Here is a 22092-nt window from a genome sequence, read left to right on the forward strand (position 1 = left end):
GCTTCTTCTTTGTTTCTTAAGTACTAGTGCATAGATTTGTGTGACCTTGCAAATTAGAATTGTGTAGGTGAGCTCTATCTAGCTCGGCACTTTAGTTGCTCAATTAGGATCCTTTTGTAAGGTGCAAGTTTTAGATAGAGGGGTGTAGTCTTGGCTAGATGATTGATTTAGTTCCGCATTTGTTTCGGTTAACCGGTAATGTTTTAAGTTTTAGAAAAGACTATTCACCCCCCTCTAGTCCGCCATCCCGACTCTACAGGAGTGCGGGGGTGTGTGAAGTGGGCGATAGGAGTGTAGTTTCTAGCTGCGGGGAGTGCGAGTGACGGGGGTGTAAACCCGGGACCCCTGACGGGCTTGACTCGTGCAGGGGCAGCCCAACCAGTCTCCTGGGCCGGACGCGGCGCAGCCCACCAACCAGCGTAGGTGGTTGCCTTCACTCGTAAGCCAACACCGCTGGGAGCCTGACCTCCTGGGACACGTGGAGGCTCCCCGACCTAGCGCCTCATGTCAGAGCCGTACCGGACGACCCGGACTGTGTGCTCCAAGGTTGCCACCCTCCTGACAGGCGTGCCGATCAAGACAGGCCCCCGTACAGGCTCCACGACTCTTGTTCCCCTTATCTTGCGGCATAGACATAGGCTACTGGGCTCTTTGACAGAGGGACAGCACCGCAAGTTCGGGCCCCGCGACACTACGGGGGAGGGCGTCAACGGACGTCGCCTCCCGCGCCGTAATGATGGTTGCCCCTGCGCACCACTCCATTATGCCAGCGAGCGTGACTGGACGTCCCCCGTGTAGGGTCGAGATGGCGGACTAGAGGGGGTGAATAGTCCTTTCTAAAACTTAAAACATCATCGGCTAACCGAAACAAATGCGGAATTAAACTAATCGGTCTAGCCAAGACTACACCCCTCTATCTAAAACTTGCACCTTACAAAAGGATACTAATTGAGTAACTAAGGTGCCGGGCTAGGTAGAGCTCACCTACACAATTCTAGTTTGCAAGGTCACACAGGGCTATGCAACTAGTACTTCACACACTGTTGGAGCTCCTACACAATTCTAATGAGCAAAAGCACAAAGCCAATCTAAGCTCACTAGATGCACAATGGACAAGGCTACACAAACCAAATCCAAAGGCTCAAACTAGCTTAGGTACACAAACTAAGCAAAGTGACTAACAAGGCTACTCAAGCCAATTAGTCATGCAAGAGTGCTACTTCTATGTCACACAAAGAAGGAGGGAAACTAGCAATCTAACTAATTAAAAGAGCAACTACACAAGCACAAGATATATATGAATGAAATACAAGGCTTGTGATTTTGAGAATGCAAACCACCGAGAAGAGTAGACAAAGTTGACACGATGATTTTTATCTCGAGGTTCACTTGGTTGCCACCAAACTAATCTCCGTTGAGACAAGCTCCAAGGTTGCCACCGATCCTCTTGCTAGTGGTGACTCTCAAGTCACACTCTCCCACGTGGAGTGCTCACACCGAGCTCTAGCACATGATCCGGCCGAACCACTTGTTGCTCTTCGCGTCTCACACAACTAGAGTTGCTCTTCACGGCTCCCGCGGGGTGAGCACAATACCCCTCACAATCACTTCTCCGGAGCACCGCACAATCTTCTTGCGGGCTTCACAACGGAGACACACCACCAAGCCGTCTAGGAGGTGGCAACCTCCAAGAGTAACAAGCACCACCGGCTTGCAACTCGATCACCTAGTGCCAATCCCTTGCAATCTCTCAAAGCAACGCACTAGAATCGCTCTCTCGATTAGCGGATATGATTTGCTCTAAACACAAGTGAGTTGGAGGGCTCTCAAGAACTCTCACACAAGGACACCAAGTCCTCAAGGTGCTTAACTTCTCAAATGGCCGGCCACCACCTCTATTTATAGAGGGAATCCCCAAACTAGCTATTACACTCAAATCCCATAAAAACAGAGATTTCGCGGACGGTCCGCCATTCAAAACCAACGGCTAGAAATGCAATGATTACGTGTTAGAGTCGACCGTTAGAGCCCTTCGCGGACTGCCCGCGCCCTAGGAGCGGACCGTCCGCCGTTCAAATACTCAGAACACTCAGAGAGACAACATCTCTGGGCAAACTGAAAGTTGAGGGGTGGACCGTCCACCCTTCACTTCGTGCAAACCACTAGAACCTACAAGGTTTCTGTCCCAGAAATTTCAGTATGAGGCGGACTGTCCGCACCCAAGGTCCGGACCGTCCGTAGTACAATTTGTACCACCACCCAGATCAAAGAACAGTTCTGTTCGAGCTCAAACGAGACAACGGCGGACCGCCCGCCATCCTGAAGCGGACCGTCTGTAGGTATATTTCCAGCAGAAATGTATCTCGGTAAAACTGTCATAACTCTTAGCTCCGATGCCCAAATTAGGTGATCTTGGACTCTATGGAAAGCTTATTCAGAGGGCTACACAATCCAACTGAATATTTGATCCAAAACACAATGAATCAAAACAGTATTCCACTCCAAAATCCAACCTAATGTCCGGAGAACACCGAAAAACCTTTCTTGCTTCCCAAGTTGATCAACATCAACTCCAACACCTTCTCCTTTGCAAATGTGCCAACAAAACCAAGTGAACAACACCATGTGCATGTGTGTTAGCATTTTCACAATCATTTTCAAAGGATTTTCTCTTGATCTCACCACGCCACTCGATCCTAGCAACATCGCAATGTTAGATCGCTTAAGTGGCACTAGATGACCGATATGCAAACAAGTTTGCCCCTCTTGATAGTATGGTCATCTATCCTAAATCCGGTCATGCACTTCTCTACAAAATCTTTGACCGGTGAAATGAAATGCCCTACAAATCATACCTTTGCCTTGCGCATTCCATTTCATCATCCCAAATGTTGATGCCACACAAGCACCAAACTCCATCAAGCCTTTTGATCATCATTATGAGTTAACTCTTGGCTTGATCTTCCATGAATGATATGATTCACTCCATATCATCACATGACCTCTTTGGTCCATCGATCCTGACCTTGCTCGCTCTTCACCGTCACCTCGGTCCATCGGTGCCAAGTCTTACCCAAGCTTCACCGCCTCGCGGTCCATCACTTCAAAGTATTGACTTGCCCTTCACCATTGCAACCGGTCCATCAAGCCAAGCATTGTCTTGATCTTCTCCACTTTGATCACATGACTCCATGGCATGTCTCATATGCAATGAGTTCCTCCATCGCACTATATGAGCATAGCATCATCCCTTAGCCATTTCTCCTCCATGGCACATGTTGCTCATACTAGTGTCTTTGTGTGGACTAATCATCTGTGTATCTCAACATAAACACTTATTAGTCCTTGTCACTCAATTACCAAAACCAAACAAGAGCCTTTCACCCCGCCGGACCTCAGTATGGCACCCCTCACGGGACGCGCTGCCCTACGGGCAGGGGCTACAAAAGGAGGAGGTGAGGTAGCCCTGCAGATAAAGGGCGTAGACCCAGGCGGATAAGACCAAAGGTGATCCCCGAGCGACCATCCGGGTGACCAGGCTGTCCCGACTGGTCAAGGATGGGATAGCGCTTGGACAACCCGTTGCCCAAGAAAACCAGCCATACTCAAGCCTCCCCACTCCCGACTGACCGAGTGGGCCCCGACGACTGACGAGGACGAAGGACTCCCAGACAGGGCCAAGACATAGTGCTAGATATATGTAAATAGGGGCCCCACCTTGGACTATAAAAGGAAAAGCTCCCCACGTAGGAAAGGGTTGGACTCCTAGAGGTTCGACACTTCTTGACACCGCTTGTAAGCTCCCCTCAGAACTTTGAGCACCCGGGCTCGAGAGCAATAAAGCAAGAACACCACCCCCATACTGAACGTAGGGCATTTCCGCCCGAACCAGTCTAAATCCTCGAGTCTTTGCGTGCTAGACCATATCCGATCAAGCGCACAACAAACGAGCAATCGAGTAGTTTAGTAGTCGCCCATTTCCCGCAGCGACAGCGAGTGTGAGTGAAGTGGGCGATAGGAGTGTGGTTTCTAGCTGCGGGGAGTGCGAGGGTGTGTGAAGTGGACGATGAGAGTGTGGTTTGCTGCTAGCATTGCCTGTATTTAAGATTGCTTGTATTTAAGGGGAGGGGGAAGGTAGACGAGGACAGCCGGGCATAATTTTACAATTTAGTTCCTTTTTAGAAAGCTTTTTACATTTTTGCTCTCTAACATATGGTGGATGCATTTGCCTTGTGGGTGCATAAGCTTAGAATGTGCGGATGCATATATGATGAAAATTTGATCTAAATCACTCATTTTTCATTTTCTTGTGGGTGCATATGCACCCCCTGGGTACTATGTACCTTCACCCCTGATAGTGATGTCATGCAGGAGCAATGGGCGAAAGCTTTATCCAACTGTCTATGTGGTGTCAGCAACGGTGGCGTTATTGGGCATCGTTTTCCTTCCTTGAGGCATTTGTTGTGATGCTTCCGCAAGATTAGTAGTCTTCTACTCCCTCCATATTAGAATATAAGTCATTCTAAAAATTTTAGGACAAATTAACAAAAAATGGTAAAATAACCATGTTTACCCATATTTATTGGCCATATTTGCCATTAATTGATTCTTCCATGCACTTGCATTTTCTAAATAGGGTAATATGAGTTTAGATAAATTTCGAATCCTAGAATGACTTGTTTTTTGGGACGAAGGAAGTAGGTGAAAACTTTAGTTCGGTTCATCGGATGGGCGATGATGGCATATTCGACGTCTAGTTTTTCTTGAACGCGTTGCTTTGGAAGCCCTTTAGCTCGATATTTATTTTCTAAGACGGAGTCTGTTATGTGAGAGATAGAAGAGAAATATTCCATACAGACGACTAGATGGACAACGACGATAAAATGAAACTTAGTTTTCTAAGTTTTTACTAGTGTTGTAGAGTTCTCCATTTTGTTTTTTGAGCTCTGATTGTTGAGAATTAGCCTTTAAGAACTCTTTGTAACCTTTAGCTGTGTATATCGACAGTGTGGATATGGAAGGTTGGATTTTATCCCTAATCTAAAAACACAAAAATAATCGCAACACATTTTTTGAATCGTGTTGCATCAACTCGTGCCAGTGCCTTCTACAGCTGGTCGGCTGCAGAAGTTCTTCGGCCCTCCTACTAGGGATGGAAACGGTATGGAAACGGTAAAGAAACAGGAAAATGGATATCCGAAAATATCCGAGATATCCGAATTCGTATCCGTGCGAATCCGATCTGTTTCCATCCTAATTCCTAAGAGATGGAAATTGGAATAAAATACAAATATAATTATCCGAGATATTCGAATCTCTGTCCGTGCGAATCCCATCCGTTTCTATCTTTAACTCCTACCCTATGGTCCAGTTCCTCAAAAGTCAAAACCATTGGTGGGGAGCTGCCGTCTCACTGCGCGGTGGGCCCGCTCGAATTACCACTGGCACAAATGGCCCCTCCTCTTCCTCCCTCTCTCCCCTCCCCGCAACCCCGCGTCTCCCTTCCCCTTTTCGTCCCCCCAATCCTATTCCTCCCATCCCCGGCTCCCTCCTCACCAAACCCTAGCGGCCTCCCTCCTCGGATCCAGGGCGGGGGGTTAGGCAGAAGAGGAGGGGCGCGCCGGCGGGGTCCGGGATGGACGGACCCAAGCGGCAGCTGCGGGTGCGCCTCCGCGTCACGGCGCGCCGGCGGGGCGGCGACGGTGCGGACGGCGGCCGCCCCGGCGCGGGGGCCGGCGCGGGCGGGCGGAAGCGCCGCCTTGACGCGCCCGCGCTCAACTCCGCCGCAAAGCTGCAGCGCCGCGAGATCGGGGGCCGCCAGCTCGCCGCGCGCGGCGGCGGGCCCGCGGCCGCCGTGCCCGAGCGCTTCCGGAACATGCGGCTCCAGGTATTTATTTTCCTTCGCCGCCGCCTCCGTTACTCGCTGCTGTCGTCCGGGTCGGGGAGGCCTGCGGCTGTGGGTGGGCCGGGCCGAGGCGACGCAGCGCGCTGTTGGCGCCGGGCGAGCCTAGGGTTTTGGGCCGGCGCCGGTGCTGCGCGGCGTCGAAATGGTGGGAGTCCATGGGTAATTTGACATGGAATTTTGATCTTGCGCGTTCCCATCATGCTAGGCGGGAAATTTTCGTTCCTGAGAGGACAAAGATTTGGTCTTAGGGATTCCCCAATTTGTTGAGTTCCTGCAAAAGGTCCGCCTTTAAGGCTAATAAGATTCATTTCATGGTCGTTTCCTGACTGAGTGTGGAAAATGGAAAATGTGAAATGACTTGGAATGGACAATTCTAGTATGTCCATTATGTGTTTCTGTTGTATAAAAAAGATATGATCTTGGATGTTCCTCAATTGTTGAGTTTGTGATGTAGCTGTCTTCTTGATAAATGAGATTCCTTTTAGGGTTATTGTTTTAGTGTGGAAGGATCAACTGTTAGCTTTCACGTGTCTGATGCTCTAGAGTCTAGAAAGTGGTGGAGCTACAGCTTCCCAACGGGGTTATGCCGACCCCAACGAATTTTGAAAAAAGCAATGGAAATCACTGTTTATAGTTGTTAATAATGCTTGATGACCTAATCATTTGATAGACATGACCTTGGTGAACTTTTGGTCTTGCTCCGCCCCTGGTTCTAGATGCATTATTTTGAACACATAATTCTTGTGTGTTCTCTTTGTTGGTGCACAGGGTGAAATTAGTTGGGTACTCTTGCTTAGGGCTGCGTTTCCTTCGGTCTCTGATTGTGCTAGGTGGGAAATTCTGCCCTTTAGAGAAAAAAAGTTTTGATCTTGGGGATTTTCTTGTGAAGCTCTTTGAGGAAAATGGGATGCCTCTTGAGGGTTATTTCTTGTGTGTACAGGATTGACTTGCTGATTTTCATGGGTTGTGCTGTAGATACCTCAGTTTGAACATGATTTTTATATGCTTTCTTTGATTGGCACCTGCAATGCTGGGGTTGAGGATGTTAACTGCTGGACTTGAACTGGAGTTTGATATAAAATGGAACGTGTGAAATGACTTGCAATGAACATTTCAAGTACGTGCATTACACTTGTGTTTGTATACCTTGACTTTTTTCACTCTTTTGTGTGTCATTGTGTGTACGTGTGTTGGGGGGGGGGGGTGATGGGGGGGGGGGTAACATGATTGAGCATTTGAACTACTCAAGATACCTCTCTTCTTCATGCCCTGTGTATTCCTTCCTATTTGTCTGTACCATTTCAGAATTTTTATATGGTTATTGTGGTTCATTGATGCACAAATCTGACTAAAACTGCCATTTCTGTTTAGTAGAGGTACCCCAGTGCTGGGTCCTGATTCTTTCTTTGTATCTTTGTTCGAATGTGTTCTGGGTTCATGTAACTACATTGACATCATAATCCTTTTGTCTGGTCTGGTGCAGGAGGAGTTTGATACGTATGATCACAACGCTCACCTATTTGTGAAGCTGCAGTTTCTTAGAAGACGATCCAAAATTATTGAGATTGTTGCAGCAAAGGATATCATATTTGCCTTGGCTCATTCTGGTCTTTGTGCTGCTTTCAACCGAGGTTGGTGTTCTAAAGATGAAATATGTTTGTGACACATTCCGATAAAAATATGGGTGCCATCTGATCTCTGCCTTTGTATTTTTGTGCCATCAGTAACAAACAAGCGCATAGCCTTCTTGAATTTGAGCCCAGATGAAGTCATTCGGAGCTTGTTCTACAACAAGAACAATGATTCACTTATTACTGTATCAGTTTATGCTTCTGATAATTTCAGCACATTGAAGTGCAGAACAACCCCAATTGAGTAAGAACATATGCTCCAGAGATTTCTCTTAGTTCTATGTCACTTTTCAAGAAGTAATCTATGAATATGCGCTCTTAATGTAATTTACAGTTTTTCCTTAGCATGGTTCGTAAGGCGTCGCCTAGGCGACGATTAGGCGTTTAGGCGTGCTGGGGGTGGTAGGCATCCCCCTCGCCTTGCCAGGATGCCTATGGCATCCACCTGGGCATCCAAAGGTGTTCGTCTAGGCGTCCTGGAGGATGAGGCGGGCGCCATACATAGGCACTGTGTGAAATCGAGGGCTGGGTGTGTGCGGGAAATCAAGGGGAGATCCGGAAATCGAGGTGCGGGCGGGAAATCTGAGGAGCGGATGGGAAATCAAGAGGAATATCTGCCCAATCCTGGCTTAATCAAGAGAGGGAAACAGAAGAGAGGGAAGAAGGGGAGGGAGGCGGGAACTCATGGGCTCATGGCGGCAGCGGGATCCCCGACCATGGCGACCCCACACGTCTCTGCCTGTTCTCGAGGCCAACGCCGCGCATCTCCCGCCGATGGTCCCGTGCGCCTCCTTTGACAAATGTCCTCTGTCCCCTCGGCTGGTCCACGGCCCTGTGCGGCCCACCTCTTTGGTCCCCGCTGGTCCATGACTGTAATACTGCATGTAATTCATTTTCCAGTCTTTCCTTCCCTATGATCTGCTGCTCTGCTCGTGCTTCCCTTCCCTCTACTCTGCTGCATGTGCTTGCTCTGCTCTATCATCTATACCTCTACTGCTTGCTGGAGTAGTTGTGCAAGAGCAACTGGAAAGGGGAGAATGAGTGGTACAACTCAACATATGCATGTATATGCTACTAAATGTTGCTGTTATGGTATGTTTAGGATATGTTTATGGCGTCGCCTCGCCGCGCGCCTTTAATGCCTAGGCGTTGTGAATTGACTTAGCGCCTTAAGAACCATGTTCCTTAGTCCTGTATATCACATATTCAAGTGTTTTTTAATTGACTTATGATAGTTTTTGGGCTCGACTATATATGGTTTTTGTATTGGTAATACTCTTTCAGGTATATTAGAAGGAATCAATTAGATGCCGGATTTCCTCTATTTGAATCAGAATCTCTGAAGTGGCCTGGATTTGTGGAGTTCGATGATGTGAATGGAAAAGTACTCACATATTCTGCACAGGATGGGTAGGTCTTCGTAAACTGTTTATTGCATGAATAGTGCTTTTCACAGCAGTATTGTTCTAATTGTTATCGTTTTATCTGAAGTATCTATAAGGTCTTTGACTTGAAGAACTACTCCTTTCTATATTCAGTACCAGATGAAAATGTGCAGGAGATAAAGATCAGGTTGGTGCTCCCTTTCCTTCATTTGTTCTATCTATATTCCTGTATTTTAGAGGACAAACAATGACTTCTCAATTTGTTTTTATATATTCCAGTCCAGGAATCATGCTCTTGATATATGATAGAACTCCAAGTTATGTTCCATTAAAGATAATATCAATTGAAGATGGAAAGCCACTGAAATTTTTTAAGCACTTGTTGCACCGCAACAAGAAAATTGATTTCATTGAGCAATTCAATGAGAAGCTCCTTGTCAAGCAAGAGGATGAAAACTTCCAGATACTTGATGTATGTCATATTCATGAGACTTGTGTAATCTTTTTTTTAGCTTCTCTTACTGCATGCAGGACTAATGATTAGATGGTCTTTGTGTTTTGAAGGTGCGGACTTCTGAGCTAATTGAAGTCAGTGTCTCCAAGTTTATGACCCCTTCAGCATTCATTTTTCTTTATGAGAACAATCTCTTCTTGACATTCCGAAACAGAACAGTTGCCGTATGGAATTTTCGGGGAGAGCTTGTGACTTCATTTGAAGACCATTTACTTTGGCATCATGATTGTAGCACCAACAATATTTACATTACTAGCGACCAGGATCTGATTATCTCGTATTGCAAATCAGAGGTTGTGGCGGAAGATGGTACAGGTATCGTACTCAAATGCTGATTATTGAGTAAAAAATTAATAGGTCTTTTTATATCAGGTATCGTACACTGATATATAAGTTTGTTGGATTGTTTTAATATTAAATCTGCTATAAAAATTTATGTTGGCTGCCATTACCCTATCATATATCATATATGTGGAACATACTATAGAACGTCCTTTAGTTCTGTAGAACTATTTGTGGATTATCCTGGCATGTGTCATCTGCAGTTACTCCGATTGGATCCATCAACATGAGTGAGATTATGACAGGCAAGTGCATTGCCAAGATCGCTGCCAGCGACCCTTCCCTCAATGTCACCCCTCGCAGAAACTGTCGCAAGAAGCGGTCCTCTGTGTGGAGCACAGTTCCAGAAGCCCTGGAGGATGTCACAGCGCTGTTCTATGATGAGGACAGGAACGAGATCTACACCGGCAACAGCCATGGCCTGGTCCATGTGTGGTCTAACTAGATAGTAACATGTACATAGTTTCGCCCTTTTGATTCTGACATGAAGATCCGATTAGCTTCACTGCATTCTGTATAATCCCTGGCCCCAGGGCTCACCTAGTTTTTGTATTTGGCGATGATAGAATGTGTTTCCTTGAGCAGCTGTGCGAACGTGAAGTGTTCTTGTAAATGTTTATTTATTTTGTATTGTCATGGCATCTACCAAGTTTTTTTTTTCAGAAATTAGCCTCTCAATCAAACTTCGGTGGATACTGTCTGCCAAGTTTCTGGCGGTGAGGCAGTAAACGTCTGAAGTTCCAAGATTAAATGTAATAGCAGCAGTGATAGGTGAAATGGTGTGTATTGTAATAGCAACAGCTTGAAATCCTGATGGCTGCCTGTGGCTCATTGCATATAGCTATAGGTTGCTACATGATCCTATGTGAAGTGAAGCCCTCCTTTTTTAATCATTGTGAAGTGAAACATGAAAGAATTTCGGTACAATTAGAGATGGCAGCGGATCGGGTTTGGTGCGGGTATCCGCGGGTTTCGGTTTTTCGGGTTTCGGGTTTGGTGTTGGTTTTTCGTCCACGGTTTTCAGGTTCGGGTTTGGGTTTGATTTCGGGTTCGGTTTCGGGTTTTGGTTTCCACCCGTGGATATCCAATGGATATCCGAAATAAATCATTTGAAATTAAAACTCATGTTTTATAATATTTTAATGATAACTTGTTTACTTAGACTATTAAATTTATTGAAAGTTGACTCATGAAAATATTTATTATGTGTTGCCTCTTGTTTATACATGCGAATATGTGTATATTTATCCGCGGATTTCGGGTATCCATTCGGGTTTCGGGTATCCGCGGGTTTGGTTTTGGTGATGGATTTCCATCCGAATCGGTTTCGGTTTCGGGTTCGGGTTTCGATTTTGGATTTCGGTTTTGGGTGCACGGAGACTCCACCCGATCCGAACCCGACCCGTTGCCATCCTTGGGTACAATTTTAACCCCCATGAATATAATATAAGTAATGCTGATATTATATCAATATTATCGAAGACTACTACATGACACTAATCGTCATACAAAAATATAATGTTACCAGTTCTACAATGGTTGGATGGAGTAACTGTTAAGCCAAGCTTTTATAGACTGAAAGCTGGCCTCCGTAACCTGGTTGGTTGGATCCATCCAAGCCCAGACCACGTCTTCCACAACTGCAACAAACTTGCCGCAGATTAAGGTCGTGTGCAGCTTCAGTTAAAACATACTATACATATATAACATCCTGTAGATGGGTGAATCTGTCTCGACAAATTGAAGTCGACGACGTTCTCCGTGATCTTCATCATCGTCCATCACTGACTGGCCCGGGATCTTCATCATCGTTCTTCACTGACTGACCCGGGCGCGGCATGCAGCTCCAGGTACACAGATGACCAGACCTCACCCTCGTCTTCTGGTGCCCCGGCATGCGCTAGGGTTACTTGTGGCGACTGTCACCGGCGTCGTTACCTCTGTGTCCTCTGTTGGAGTTTCAACTCCCTCGTCTTTTGCAGGAAGAATTCGATACCTACGATGGCTGCGACGCTCTCCTATCTGTGAAGTACAAGTGCCTTACAGAAAGATCCAAAGTTATTGAGATTGTAGGGGCGAAGGATATCGTATTTGCTCTTTCTCGATCTGGGCTTTGCGCTGCTTTTGACCGAGGTAGGTGTTCTGAAGATGAGATCTGTACGTGGCACATTCTGAATATCTGATAAAATCTGTTCGTTGTCATTTGGCCTGCTCTGCCTTTGTACTTCTGTGTCTGCAGTGACAAATAAGCGCATAGCCTTCTTGAATTTAAGCCCAGATGAAGTTATTCGGAGCATGTTTTACAACAAGTACAATGATTCGCTTATCACTATCTCCATTTATCCATCTGACAATTATGGATCGTTGAACTGCAGAACAACCCCGCTTGAGTAAGAACATATGCTCCAAAGTCCAAAGTTCTCTTTTGAAGAAGTGCCCTATAGATGCTAAATATTTTTTTAATGTTATTACTGTTTTTCCTTATTCCTATCTATATATATACACTGTTCAAGTATCGTTTGAATCGACTTTTGTTGAACAATGCAACTTACCAAAGTTCATGGGCTGATTGTTCCTGCAGGTATGTTAGAAGGAATGAGTTAGATGCTGGATTTCCTATTTTTGAATCCGAATCTCTGAAGTGGCCAGGATTTGTGGAGTTTGATAGTGTGAATGGAAAAGTACTCATATATGCACCACAGCAAGGGTATGCCTTCTTTAACAGTTCATTTTTTTTCCACAGCCATATTGACCTAATTGTCATTCTTTTATGTGCAGTATCTATAAGGTCTTTGACTTGGCGAACTACTCCTTTCTATATTCGATACAACATGAGAATGTGCAGGATATAAAGATCAGGTTTGCGCTCTTTTCTCCTGATTTGATCTATCTTACAGCATTCTAGGGACCCAATTGATGCATTTTAAATTTCTTATTTCAGTCAGGGATTCATGCTCGTGGTATATAATAGAACGCCGAGTTATGTTTCGTTGAAGATGTTATCCATTGTAGATGGAAAGCCAATTAAATCTTTTAAGCACTTGTTGCACCCCAACAAGAAAGTTGATTTCATTGAACATTTCAACAAGAAGCTCCTGGTCAAGCAAGAGGGCGAGAACATTCAGATACTTGATGTATGGCAAGTTCAGGAGCGATATATTACATTTGTTTTCCCCCTAGAGGAACCCCTAATTCTTGCGAGCCTAATAATTGACGTTGTTTATGCCGTGAAGGTGTGGAATTCTGAGCTAATAGAAATCAGTGCCACCAAGTTTGTGAACCCTCAAGCATTGGCTGTTCTGTATGAGAGGAATCTCTTCTTGATATTCCGGAATAGAACGGCAGCTGTATGGAACTTCCAGGGGGAGCTTGTGACTTCTTTTGAAGACCATTTGCTTTGGCATGACAACGTTTGTAGCACAAACGCAATTTATATTACTAAGGACGAGGGCCGGATTATCTCGTACTGCAAATCTGAGGCAGTTGAGGATGATGGTACAGGTGCATTACTCAAAACCCTTCATTTTCTCGAAATTGCATCATTCATTTATATAAAAATAAAAATGCAACTACTTTCATCTAGAGAACTACTACACTGATGTATAAAAATGCTAGGTGGTTCTGACAGTAAATCCTGTAGAGCATCAATAGTAATCATGAGTGTGGAGCGTACCATGGAATTCGGTTTGTAGAACTATTGGCTGCAAATTTCCTGACACATGTATCATCTGCAGTTACTCCAATTGGGTCCATCAACATGAGCGACATTGTGACGGGCAAGTGCATTGCGAAGATTGCTGCCAACAACCCTACCATCAGTGTCGCCCCTCGCAGAAATGGTTGCAATAACCGGTCCTCGGTCGGCTGCACCCCTCCAGAAGCCCTGAAGGACGTTACAGCAGTGTTCTACGACGAGGACAGGAATGAGATATACACCGGCAACAAACACGGTCTGCTGCATGTGTGGTCCAATTCATCCGGGTTTATTTTCGGGAAACTGTGATTGTGCAGTCTTCTGTATTTCCTTGCTACGCACCATGCTAGTAACATAGAATTTAGTCTCCATGTCAAACTTGGATGGATATTTGAAATGATCCGCCGAATACTGTTCTGTTCTTTCAACAGCGCTGTCATCAGAATTTTCAGTTTTCAGAAAACTCTAGTTCTTTTTCTGTAAGTACCTGAATCAAATGATATGCAAACAATTTTTGATAATTTTGCTGAACAACCAGCTCAGCTGCTTGTTCGCAAAGCGAGTAACATTGGAAGGTAGTCTAAATGCACGGTGGATTTCATTAGCATTAATGCACCTGTTGCTTAGCCAGAATATCCGGACCTGAGTACTCTGATACTCATGCGTTGGTTTTGGACTCGTGACTTTGAAATATTAAAGAAATTGACGGCATTTTAATCCCCATGAATCGGATGTCAAGTGATGCAAAGATCATGCTCAGTATGAAACCTAAACACTTTGGCAGATAACACCCCGAAAAATGGCATATGCTAGTACAGTTGCAAAGACAGCAACAGGACGTTATTTTCTCATGAAGAAAAACAGAATTTGTTTTTCAAAGAACCAGGCACTATGTCTACAACAAAGTTCCAGAATCAAGTTACAGGAAATGTGGAGCGAAGAGGGATCCTAGATATTTACATCATGCTAGAGAACAAACATGCTAGCTTTCTACCCAAAGGGTTCATAATGCAAAGAACAAATGAAACATTGTGCAGAGCACACTCCAAGTACAAGGACTCAGTAGTTCTCCTTGGGAACAAAGAAGTCAAATGTCACATCAACGCTACCAGACGATTCTCCAGTGTCCTTGAAGTCGACGCCAACGATTTTCCCTCTGTATTGCTCTTCAGATTCCTGGTACTCTGGCTTCACACGGCGCACGGGAACAGTCACAGAGTACATCGTACCAAGGCCAGCATCAGTTGAGATATCCACTTGGACGTTATCCCGTGATTCTATCTCGACAAACTCAGATAGCGCCTCAATGACATTCTCCACAATCTTTTTCTTTGCTTCATCACTAACTTCACACCTGTCTGAGAATAGGATCATCTTAAGCCTCTGTTTTGCAATGTTTGCATTGGAGTTTTCCTTTATGGTTGGCGCAGGAAAGATTATCTTCCATGCTAATTTCAGACGGTCAAGAAATCCCATGTTAACGACATTGTGAAGGAAGCCTTCCATCTCTTGAGTTATAGGAGAAAAATCCTTCCTTGAAAGAGCATAGGTCTGGGTGGATCTCTGTGAACAGCTTTGACGTTCAATGATTAACCGGCTGTTTGTAAGCATGTGATTGCTAGATGCTCCACGAGGAAAAGTACAAAAGTGAGCCTGCAGCATGACAAAATTATAATGTTGAGAATTCCAGTATAAACAATGCCAACATATTAGAAGCACATTGCAGTACCAAAGCTAGTGGCAGTGCTTGGTATGTTTCCACTGACAATACTAAACCTCCAATACTGAAACTCGCACAAATCTGCATGACAGCATCAGAGCTATACACAGTACTAGGTCTAATATCTTGTATGTGTGACACAGCAGTACACTAGTTTAATTATTCATATATGAATCATTTTATAGTTAATTGAGCAAGCATGCTTCAGGCCTTCTATCAACAATACACTAAAGAAATGTGCATATGAAAAAAAAAATTAAACACAGAGCTAATCTAACAGAGCAAGAATAACAAGACAGCAAGGCAGATAGAAACCACATTTCATGGGGTGAACCCCTCAAATTTGGTCAAACATAGCCTCAGGAACTCTCTTAACTCTTGATTCCTGATGACAAGGCCAGCCTACTCTTATGTACCATCTCAGTTTAGGATGAAAAAAAAATGACATCTGGTTTGAGATTTATATTTGAAAAAATTGAAAAATATACTAACACAAAGTATTTTTATAAATACAAACTTTCTTCATTTCTAGCTACCTTTCCAACCAGATTCATACTCTCCAAATCTGCTACCAAGTACCGATGTACAATGAAAAAAAGAAGGAACCAATTAGTCTGGGAGCTCCTTGTAGGGTCTGGCAAGTAGTTTAGTAGCTGGAAATGGCATGCTTTCATGCTCATCTTACCAGAACCTAATACTAATACTTCCACAGTATGAAAAAACATGGCACGAGAAAATTGTACAAAGCAAAGGGAAAAAAAAACAGAAAAGAGCCCGATACTAAGCAAGCTTAAATTTGGAAATCTGATTGTCTGGTTTTTGTCAAGCAAGTTTGAGATTACTAGGACTACTAACAAACACACCAGCTTCACTAGCACACTAAACCCGCATGAAATGGAGACGCCAAACGCCTATCAGTTTACATTCATTGCTAGTTTGCTACACTTTGGTGGAGTAAATTCTAATTTTCCAATGTATTACGATAGGCAGCAAAAAATGATTGCAATTAAACGAGACCAATAATAAAGGAGACAATGGCTAACTTTAGTTTTGAGCATAGCACACTATCAAATAGGACACAAAAGCTGTACATACAAGGTAGCAAATGACAGCATGAAGAGGAAATCCTTTCACCAGGAAATCAAATGCAGGGCACTTATTTATGGTCGGACAGCATGCAAAGATACAATCAGTAATTCCAGAAGGGTATACTTGAGGTAATTCCCACAAATGGGTACATGAAACCTGATCCACATCTCCCACCAGCTTATGTTCTGAATTCAGATATGTAGAATCCAAGAACGAACATCAGAGTTACAAGCCAGAACAAGAACCAAATTAACCGAACAAAATGATAAAGCAGCTTCAAACTCTTTTGTCCCAGGAATGTTGGGGCAGGCCACAGGCTAACGAGCAAAATGATTAATCTTGGAAAGTGGCAGCTCCAAAAATATACCTAATACTAAAGGGTTATCCAGAAACACAAGGGTTCTAGTGGGCCTTCCTCACACCCCTGTGGTCCCTGCATACTGCATTCGATTACACTACTCCCCTCCAACCCAGCAGACCTCTTCCTCCGCCCCTCAAATAATTCAGGCGACTCCTCAAATAATTCAGGCTAATACTGCATTCAGACGATTTTACTATAAAAAAAATTCAGGCGACTCAAATAATTCCTCCGATTCAATCAGCCGAGTCTGTTGTTAACACCTAGCCGAGTATTAGCCTACCAATCAACCAAAAAAAATATACTTCACTGCGGACATCACCGCAGAGCACGCCCCGCTACTACCCACCAGCAGTAAGTGCACCACCGAGAACCAAGGCAACGTCACCCACCGGGGGCTCACACAAATCCAGCAGCAAAAGAGCCGCTCCGCATACTCCAACCAAAATCCGGGCCTTCGAAGCCAATCCAGCGCCGTACACGCGCGCTGATTCCAGCTCTATCGCGCAGGATTAAATCAAATGCTAGGGTTCTGGGAGGAACGGACCTTGGCGCCGGCGGCGCGGCGGAGCGGCGGGCGGAGCGAGGAGGCGGACGGGGCGAGGAGCGCGCAGGCGTCGCCGCCGCAGCCGCCGGAGACGGGCAGCGCCATGGGAGGATGCGAGTGTGCTAGGGAGTAGGGACCTAGGGTTTAGCTCGCCGGCCGCTTTCTCCGTGCTTGGGGAGCGTCGGCTGTTGGACTGGGCTGGACCTGGACTGGACTTGGAAGGGAGCTGGCTGGTGCCTGCCAGGTGGCACCTCGGTCCACGGGAGTCTGACAGTGGGCCCGATGGACTGGATGGACCACGGGAAATCCGTGGTCACCTTTGTTCTCAGTTCGAAAAATTGCTACGACCTTTCAAAAAAGAAAAATTGCTACGGCGACATCGTAGGCGCGTATGAGGTCGTAGCCTTTGCGGACACTTCTCTTGCCTTATTTTTTTGCAAAACACGAAAGCATGAGCCTATCATTGGGAAATTAGTGCCAATTAAATATTAAAATAAATTTAGAAAATTATGGTCACCCGTATCAAGTCCGAAACTCGAAACCATGTAGATATGTTCCATCACAGGAAATCTTGTCAACTAAGCTACCCTCAATTTGCCTCGCTAATCTAATTTTGTTCATCCTCGAGTTTTGTTGGAGTGATTTTTTATCATATTTGGTGGAGCGCGTGTTTCTTCATTACACTGTTCAATTTTTTTTAGATATGGAACTAAACCGGTCTCTATATCCATCTTGTGGGTAAAAAAATTACAAAAATTGAAAGAAATAAAAAAACAATGATAAAGCTATAAGACTAAGTTTCAATCTTCTTCGTTCTCATTTCAACCTTGCAATGTCTTCATGCAGCACCAATCCATGACATATCTCGTTTACTAAAAAACTTGATATTTGGATCGTCCATTGCTTTCCAAATCTTTTCACGAACTAATCTCTGGGTGTGAGAAAATATTGGCATCACCTCCAAGAAGAGAGTGTTACCACGAGGTGTCATCAATATCAATATCTTTGTATTGTCGGATAAGAATTCTCTCAAATGGTTTTCCATAACACTTGTGGATGATCGATAGATAGTGCATTGGAAAAACCTCTGAAAAGAAAACGGCGCAAGAAGCATCACGGTTACCGGCCGGTGTAAGGCTAGATTGGGATTTCCCCTTAGAGCAAGAGCAATGAATCAGCCCGCTTGCCGGCGAAATAGGCTCGAGCGTGGCTCAGCAGCAGCAGCATCGAGCTGGGCCAGCAGCGCATGCAGCCAAGCCGAGGAAGCGCAACAGCACATGCTACGAATGGAAGCGCATTTCGCCGGCTTCAAGCCGCGGTCTCGCGAGACGCCTACTCCGTGCTCTTTCTCCTTTTCTCTCTCCGCTAGAGTGATTTGGCCGGCTTGCAGCTAGCCATAATACTTACTCTTACGCGCCATGGAATACCTCGAAGTCAACTCCGCACAACTGCGCCCAAGAGCGCCAACCGGTGGTCCACCTTCGAGATCCGAGGCCTTCACCAGCGATTGTTGCTGCTACCGCCCCCATCCCGCCTTACGCCGGCTCCTCGGGCGAGGCCAGATCCGGCCTCACCATCCCAAGATCTGTGCGCCGACCCCTACCCCTCATCCTGGAGTGTCTGCAGGCACGCCGAAGCGGTCGTGTGGCCACCCGCTGGGAGAGGAGCGGCGGTAGGGTAGCGTGATGATGGTGGGCAGATCTGCCCAGGGCGCTCAGGGGGTGCCAGATCCGAGCCCTACCAAACGAGGGTCGGCCATCATTGATACAGAAGGGGGAATGGGGAATTCTAGGGAGATGAGCTCCGCCGCCACCTTCATTGTGGCTCTGCGGGCTTCCGGTAGCGAGCTCCGGCGACAACACAAGGGGAGGAGGATGTGGGGACGAGAGGGATGGGAGGCAGCGCCACTTGAGAGCAAGCATTATAGTGGGCTAGAAGCTGACTAAATTCTATGTGGAGAAAAGAGAGAAGAAGAGAGAGAACATAGCGAGCGGCTCGCTTAACCCTGGCTGGGACATGCGTCTCAATCACTGCTCGTGGGCCTCGATGGCCTGAACCGTCAGCATCCAGCCTGCAACGGCGCAGAAGCGAACACGAGGGACCGCATGCAGCCGACCAGCGGGCGGCGTTGTTAGCCATGCTCTGAGTCACCCTGCCCTGGGGCAACGGCAGACGAAAGGGTGGCTTCGCCTCAGGTGATCAGAAGACGATCTTGATTTGCTATTGAAGAGATTCGTTGGGTTCTTAGATTCAGCTTGACATATGGTAAATTTCACGAACTCCACGTTTCCAACCATTAACAGCATTGGTTTAGTCGGAAACAGAAATCAGTAAGTACTACTGCTGCTACTAAAAAAGGACCAGCATTAGAAATTTTGGGAGCGCTTCACCTTCAGGTGACCCAAGGACTCAGGATTCATGAGCGTGATCTGTATAGAATGTGCAGCTATGTGCTCCAGTTAACTATTACCATTAACAGTATGTCTGTCATGTACAGCATTCATACATGGAAGATATACGGTATTGGGGTTGCAGTTCATCTTTTGCAGGGGGCGAGATGTCATGTCCCTCATCTGTTGAGGGTCACCGAGAACACAACAGAGAGTATGAACCACGCCAGGAAGAAGTAGCCAACGAGCTTTGTCGGGACCTCGTCTTCGGGTTCCTGTTCCCAATCATGCAACAACAACCCCGGATCATGTAACGCACAACAAAAAGCAAAGTCACATGGATTTAACTTCTTGTTTTCTTATCAGGAAAAAAAGTGTTTTCCTAGCAGGGTCTTGGATGGAGTTTTGCACTTTGAAAATTGCCAATAGCTGTCTCATTGTCACTAAATTATGGGACCTACATGTCATCCTCACAACCAATTGTAGTTCTCAAAACTGCATTATTTGAGAGTGTCATTTATCAAATTCCCTGATTTTCATTTCATCTGAAAAAAACAAATTCTTCTCCTGGTCTATGTAATATGGTTGTGAGGTATTTTGTACTCAGCTTGGGATTTGCAAGATCTAATAAAAACTCCTTTGCTGTTTCTTGACATGGTGTAGTTTATTTGTAAAGCCCTTAGAAGCAGCAACCTTTTTATAATCATTTTGGAGAATGCTAATGGGTTTGTCAGAGTTTTAAAAATGACAAGTCATCCCAATAAAATGAAAATTGCAAACCTGTGGAGGATCCGGTGCCGACTCCAAGGGATCTACTTGAAAAGGCCAGACATATCGCTCAGGTTGCCCACTTCTGGATATGCTCCAATCGTATAATCTTCGCTCTTCCTCAGTTGATAGTATGGTAAATGATTCCTACAGATGTGTAGATATGATTGAAGTACTGGAAAATGGAATGGGTGAGGTGAGGTATTATGGCTCCTAGTTTAGCATCAGAACCTTTAGGAGGTCAAGTTCCTTGTTGAGCTCCTCCTCTTCCAGTTTTTTGCTATTTAGTTCTTCACACCTTTTCTCATAGGCGGCGTTTACCTGATTTCGATATTGAACTCAGTTATTGAAAGATCATAGTGCTCAGCTGAAAGTAGCTACCAATTACTGACAAATAAAGGAAGCCATTAAAACAGTAAAGTGAAGTTGAGAGTAATAAACACACAGTGGAAGTAAACTCGAGGAGTTCATGCAAGGATAAAAGGTACGAGACTGCCTTTATATCTAATCTCCACAATTAGACTCTGGATTTTTATATGGTCTCTCTGTATTGTTCCAATTTTATCGGATGTCTCCGAAAAGATATTTTTATGGTCTCTCTGATGGAGCTAATTGACTGAAACACGACGCACTTGACAGCCATACAAATTTAGTGAGGCCGCATGTTTACTGATTACTAATGTTTTTGCCCACTCAATAATGGGCCCATGCCATTGTGGGAAATTTACATTTACCTCATCAGTAGAAGCTAGTCTTGTGACTCCAAGCCTCCCATAGTGATCAGCATCTGTAATAGCTGCAAGTATGGGAAAGATATGCTTCAAGACAGAATGCAGTAGAACATTGTAATTCTGCTAGAATCTGAAAATTTAATGCATGGGGAAAAAAATCCGAAAGTCCCATGAAAACGACAACTTTATAATCTGCTACCATTTCATCCAATCCATATTTCTGAAGAAACTGTTGAGCAGGAAACAACAGCATCGACGCGATTTATATCCCCAAGGGAAGGAAGAAATGTGCCACGGGGACCAAGAAACGCACCGAGGCCGCGCATCGCCTTCTGCACATTCTCCGCGGAGATGAGCGAGTAGGGCGGCCGCGTGGAGGTCGCGGCGCCCCCGGCGACGTCGGTTCCCGCCTCATCCACCTCGGCCACCGCGGCGGCGCCCTCCGAGCCCGCGGCCCCGCCGGCTGCGGCGGCGGCGCACCGCGCGCGGAACGACGCCGCAGCCGCGAACCGGGTGGGGAGGGAGCGGAGGCGGAGGCGGAGGCGGGGGCGGGGGCGGGGGCGGGGGATGGAGTGCGAAGAGTGGGAGCAGGACGATGTTGCGGACGCGAAGGCGGACGGCGCCGGCGGGGAGGTGATGCCGAGGGCAGCCATGGTGGAGGAGGCTAACGGTGGGAAAGAGGAGAGCGCGGGAGATAAGGGAGGTGGGGATGGAAATAAACGGTTTTTGAGTTTCCCTTTTTCTTATTTTTCATTTAATTTTCAGATTTACTAAAAAGAATAAAAATATAATATTTCTAGCCTCAAATAGAAATTCTCACCAAATTGTATCAAATAGTAAAACCGTGAGTATATGACATCTGCCACTGTGATGAGTATTCTCAGATTTACTAAAAAGATGAGTTAGGAAACTAGGTGACATGAATGAGATTATATATATGTAATGGGATTAACACTGAACATAGAGATTTGAATCTTGAGCGATTTAGGAATCACCTCATATTCAAATCAAACACCTG

At 45.5% G+C, this 22092-nt stretch overlaps 4 protein-coding genes across 5 annotated transcripts; 2 read left to right on the forward strand and 2 right to left on the reverse strand.

Annotated features, from left to right (window-relative positions):
- The first annotated feature begins 5489 nt into the window (after nucleotides 1-5489).
- On the forward strand, nucleotides 5490-10667 carry LOC120666242. Its single transcript, XM_039946033.1, has 8 exons — nucleotides 5490-5887; nucleotides 7389-7536; nucleotides 7630-7780; nucleotides 8821-8946; nucleotides 9028-9108; nucleotides 9201-9393; nucleotides 9486-9750; nucleotides 9981-10667. Exons 1-8 carry the CDS (start codon nucleotides 5636-5638, stop codon nucleotides 10220-10222), a joined length of 1458 nt encoding a protein of 485 aa, XP_039801967.1. The 5' UTR covers nucleotides 5490-5635; the 3' UTR covers nucleotides 10223-10667.
- A 715-nt stretch (nucleotides 10668-11382) lies between these two features.
- On the forward strand, nucleotides 11383-14002 carry LOC120666243. The gene is made up of 8 exons (XM_039946034.1): nucleotides 11383-11627; nucleotides 11760-11910; nucleotides 12017-12167; nucleotides 12359-12484; nucleotides 12556-12636; nucleotides 12719-12911; nucleotides 13011-13278; nucleotides 13512-14002. Exons 1-8 carry the CDS (start codon nucleotides 11616-11618, stop codon nucleotides 13778-13780), a joined length of 1251 nt encoding a protein of 416 aa, XP_039801968.1. The 5' UTR covers nucleotides 11383-11615; the 3' UTR covers nucleotides 13781-14002.
- A 276-nt stretch (nucleotides 14003-14278) lies between these two features.
- On the reverse strand, nucleotides 14279-17386 carry LOC120666244 (cell division topological specificity factor homolog, chloroplastic-like). Of its 2 annotated transcripts, none has more exons than XM_039946035.1 (2): nucleotides 17186-17386; nucleotides 14279-15124 (listed from the first exon to the last, which is right to left on the reverse strand). In XM_039946035.1, the coding sequence occupies exons 1-2, from the start codon at nucleotides 17288-17290 to the stop codon at nucleotides 14531-14533; spliced, it is 699 nt and encodes a 232-aa protein (XP_039801969.1). In that variant the 5' UTR covers nucleotides 17291-17386; the 3' UTR covers nucleotides 14279-14530. The 2 variants fall into 2 exon arrangements, with proteins under 2 accessions (XP_039801969.1, XP_039801970.1); XM_039946036.1 differs by lacking the exon at nucleotides 17186-17386 and adding an exon at nucleotides 15201-17157.
- A 2208-nt stretch (nucleotides 17387-19594) lies between these two features.
- Nucleotides 19595-21778, reverse strand: LOC120666245 (NAD(P)H-quinone oxidoreductase subunit U, chloroplastic-like). The gene is made up of 5 exons (XM_039946037.1): nucleotides 21388-21778; nucleotides 21078-21139; nucleotides 20575-20664; nucleotides 20356-20490; nucleotides 19595-19850 (listed from the first exon to the last, which is right to left on the reverse strand). The coding sequence occupies exons 1-5, from the start codon at nucleotides 21725-21727 to the stop codon at nucleotides 19755-19757; spliced, it is 723 nt and encodes a 240-aa protein (XP_039801971.1). The 5' UTR covers nucleotides 21728-21778; the 3' UTR covers nucleotides 19595-19754.
- Between the last annotated feature and the right edge of the window lie 314 nt (nucleotides 21779-22092).

Source organism: Panicum virgatum, chromosome 3N (assembly GCF_016808335.1).
Source record: "Panicum virgatum strain AP13 chromosome 3N, P.virgatum_v5, whole genome shotgun sequence".
Classification (NCBI taxonomy): Eukaryota; Viridiplantae; Streptophyta; class Magnoliopsida; order Poales; family Poaceae; genus Panicum; species Panicum virgatum.

Coding starts and splice junctions, on each gene's coding strand:
- LOC120666245 (XM_039946037.1), bottom strand. CDS start 21,727: ATGGCTGCCCTCGGCATCACCTCCCCGCCGGCGCCGTCCGCCTTCGCG. Junction 20,491..20,574: donor AGGAACTTGACCTCCTAAAG/GTTCTGATGCTA, acceptor ACACATCTGTAG/GAATCATTTACCATACTATC. Junction 19,851..20,355: donor CGGCACCGGATCCTCCACAG/GTTTGCAATTTT, acceptor GATTGGGAACAG/GAACCCGAAGACGAGGTCCC.
- LOC120666242 (XM_039946033.1), top strand. CDS start 5,636: ATGGACGGACCCAAGCGGCAGCTGCGGGTGCGCCTCCGCGTCACGGCG. Junction 7,537..7,629: donor TTGTGCTGCTTTCAACCGAG/GTTGGTGTTCTA, acceptor TTGTGCCATCAG/TAACAAACAAGCGCATAGCC. Junction 9,394..9,485: donor AAAACTTCCAGATACTTGAT/GTATGTCATATT, acceptor TGTGTTTTGAAG/GTGCGGACTTCTGAGCTAAT.
- LOC120666243 (XM_039946034.1), top strand. Junction 12,168..12,358: donor TGCAGAACAACCCCGCTTGA/GTAAGAACATAT, acceptor TTGTTCCTGCAG/GTATGTTAGAAGGAATGAGT. Junction 12,637..12,718: donor GTGCAGGATATAAAGATCAG/GTTTGCGCTCTT, acceptor TTCTTATTTCAG/TCAGGGATTCATGCTCGTGG.
- LOC120666244 (XM_039946035.1), bottom strand. CDS start 17,290: ATGGCGCTGCCCGTCTCCGGCGGCTGCGGCGGCGACGCCTGCGCGCTC. Junction 15,125..17,185: donor GCCGCGCCGCCGGCGCCAAG/GTCCGTTCCTCC, acceptor GTCATGCTGCAG/GCTCACTTTTGTACTTTTCC.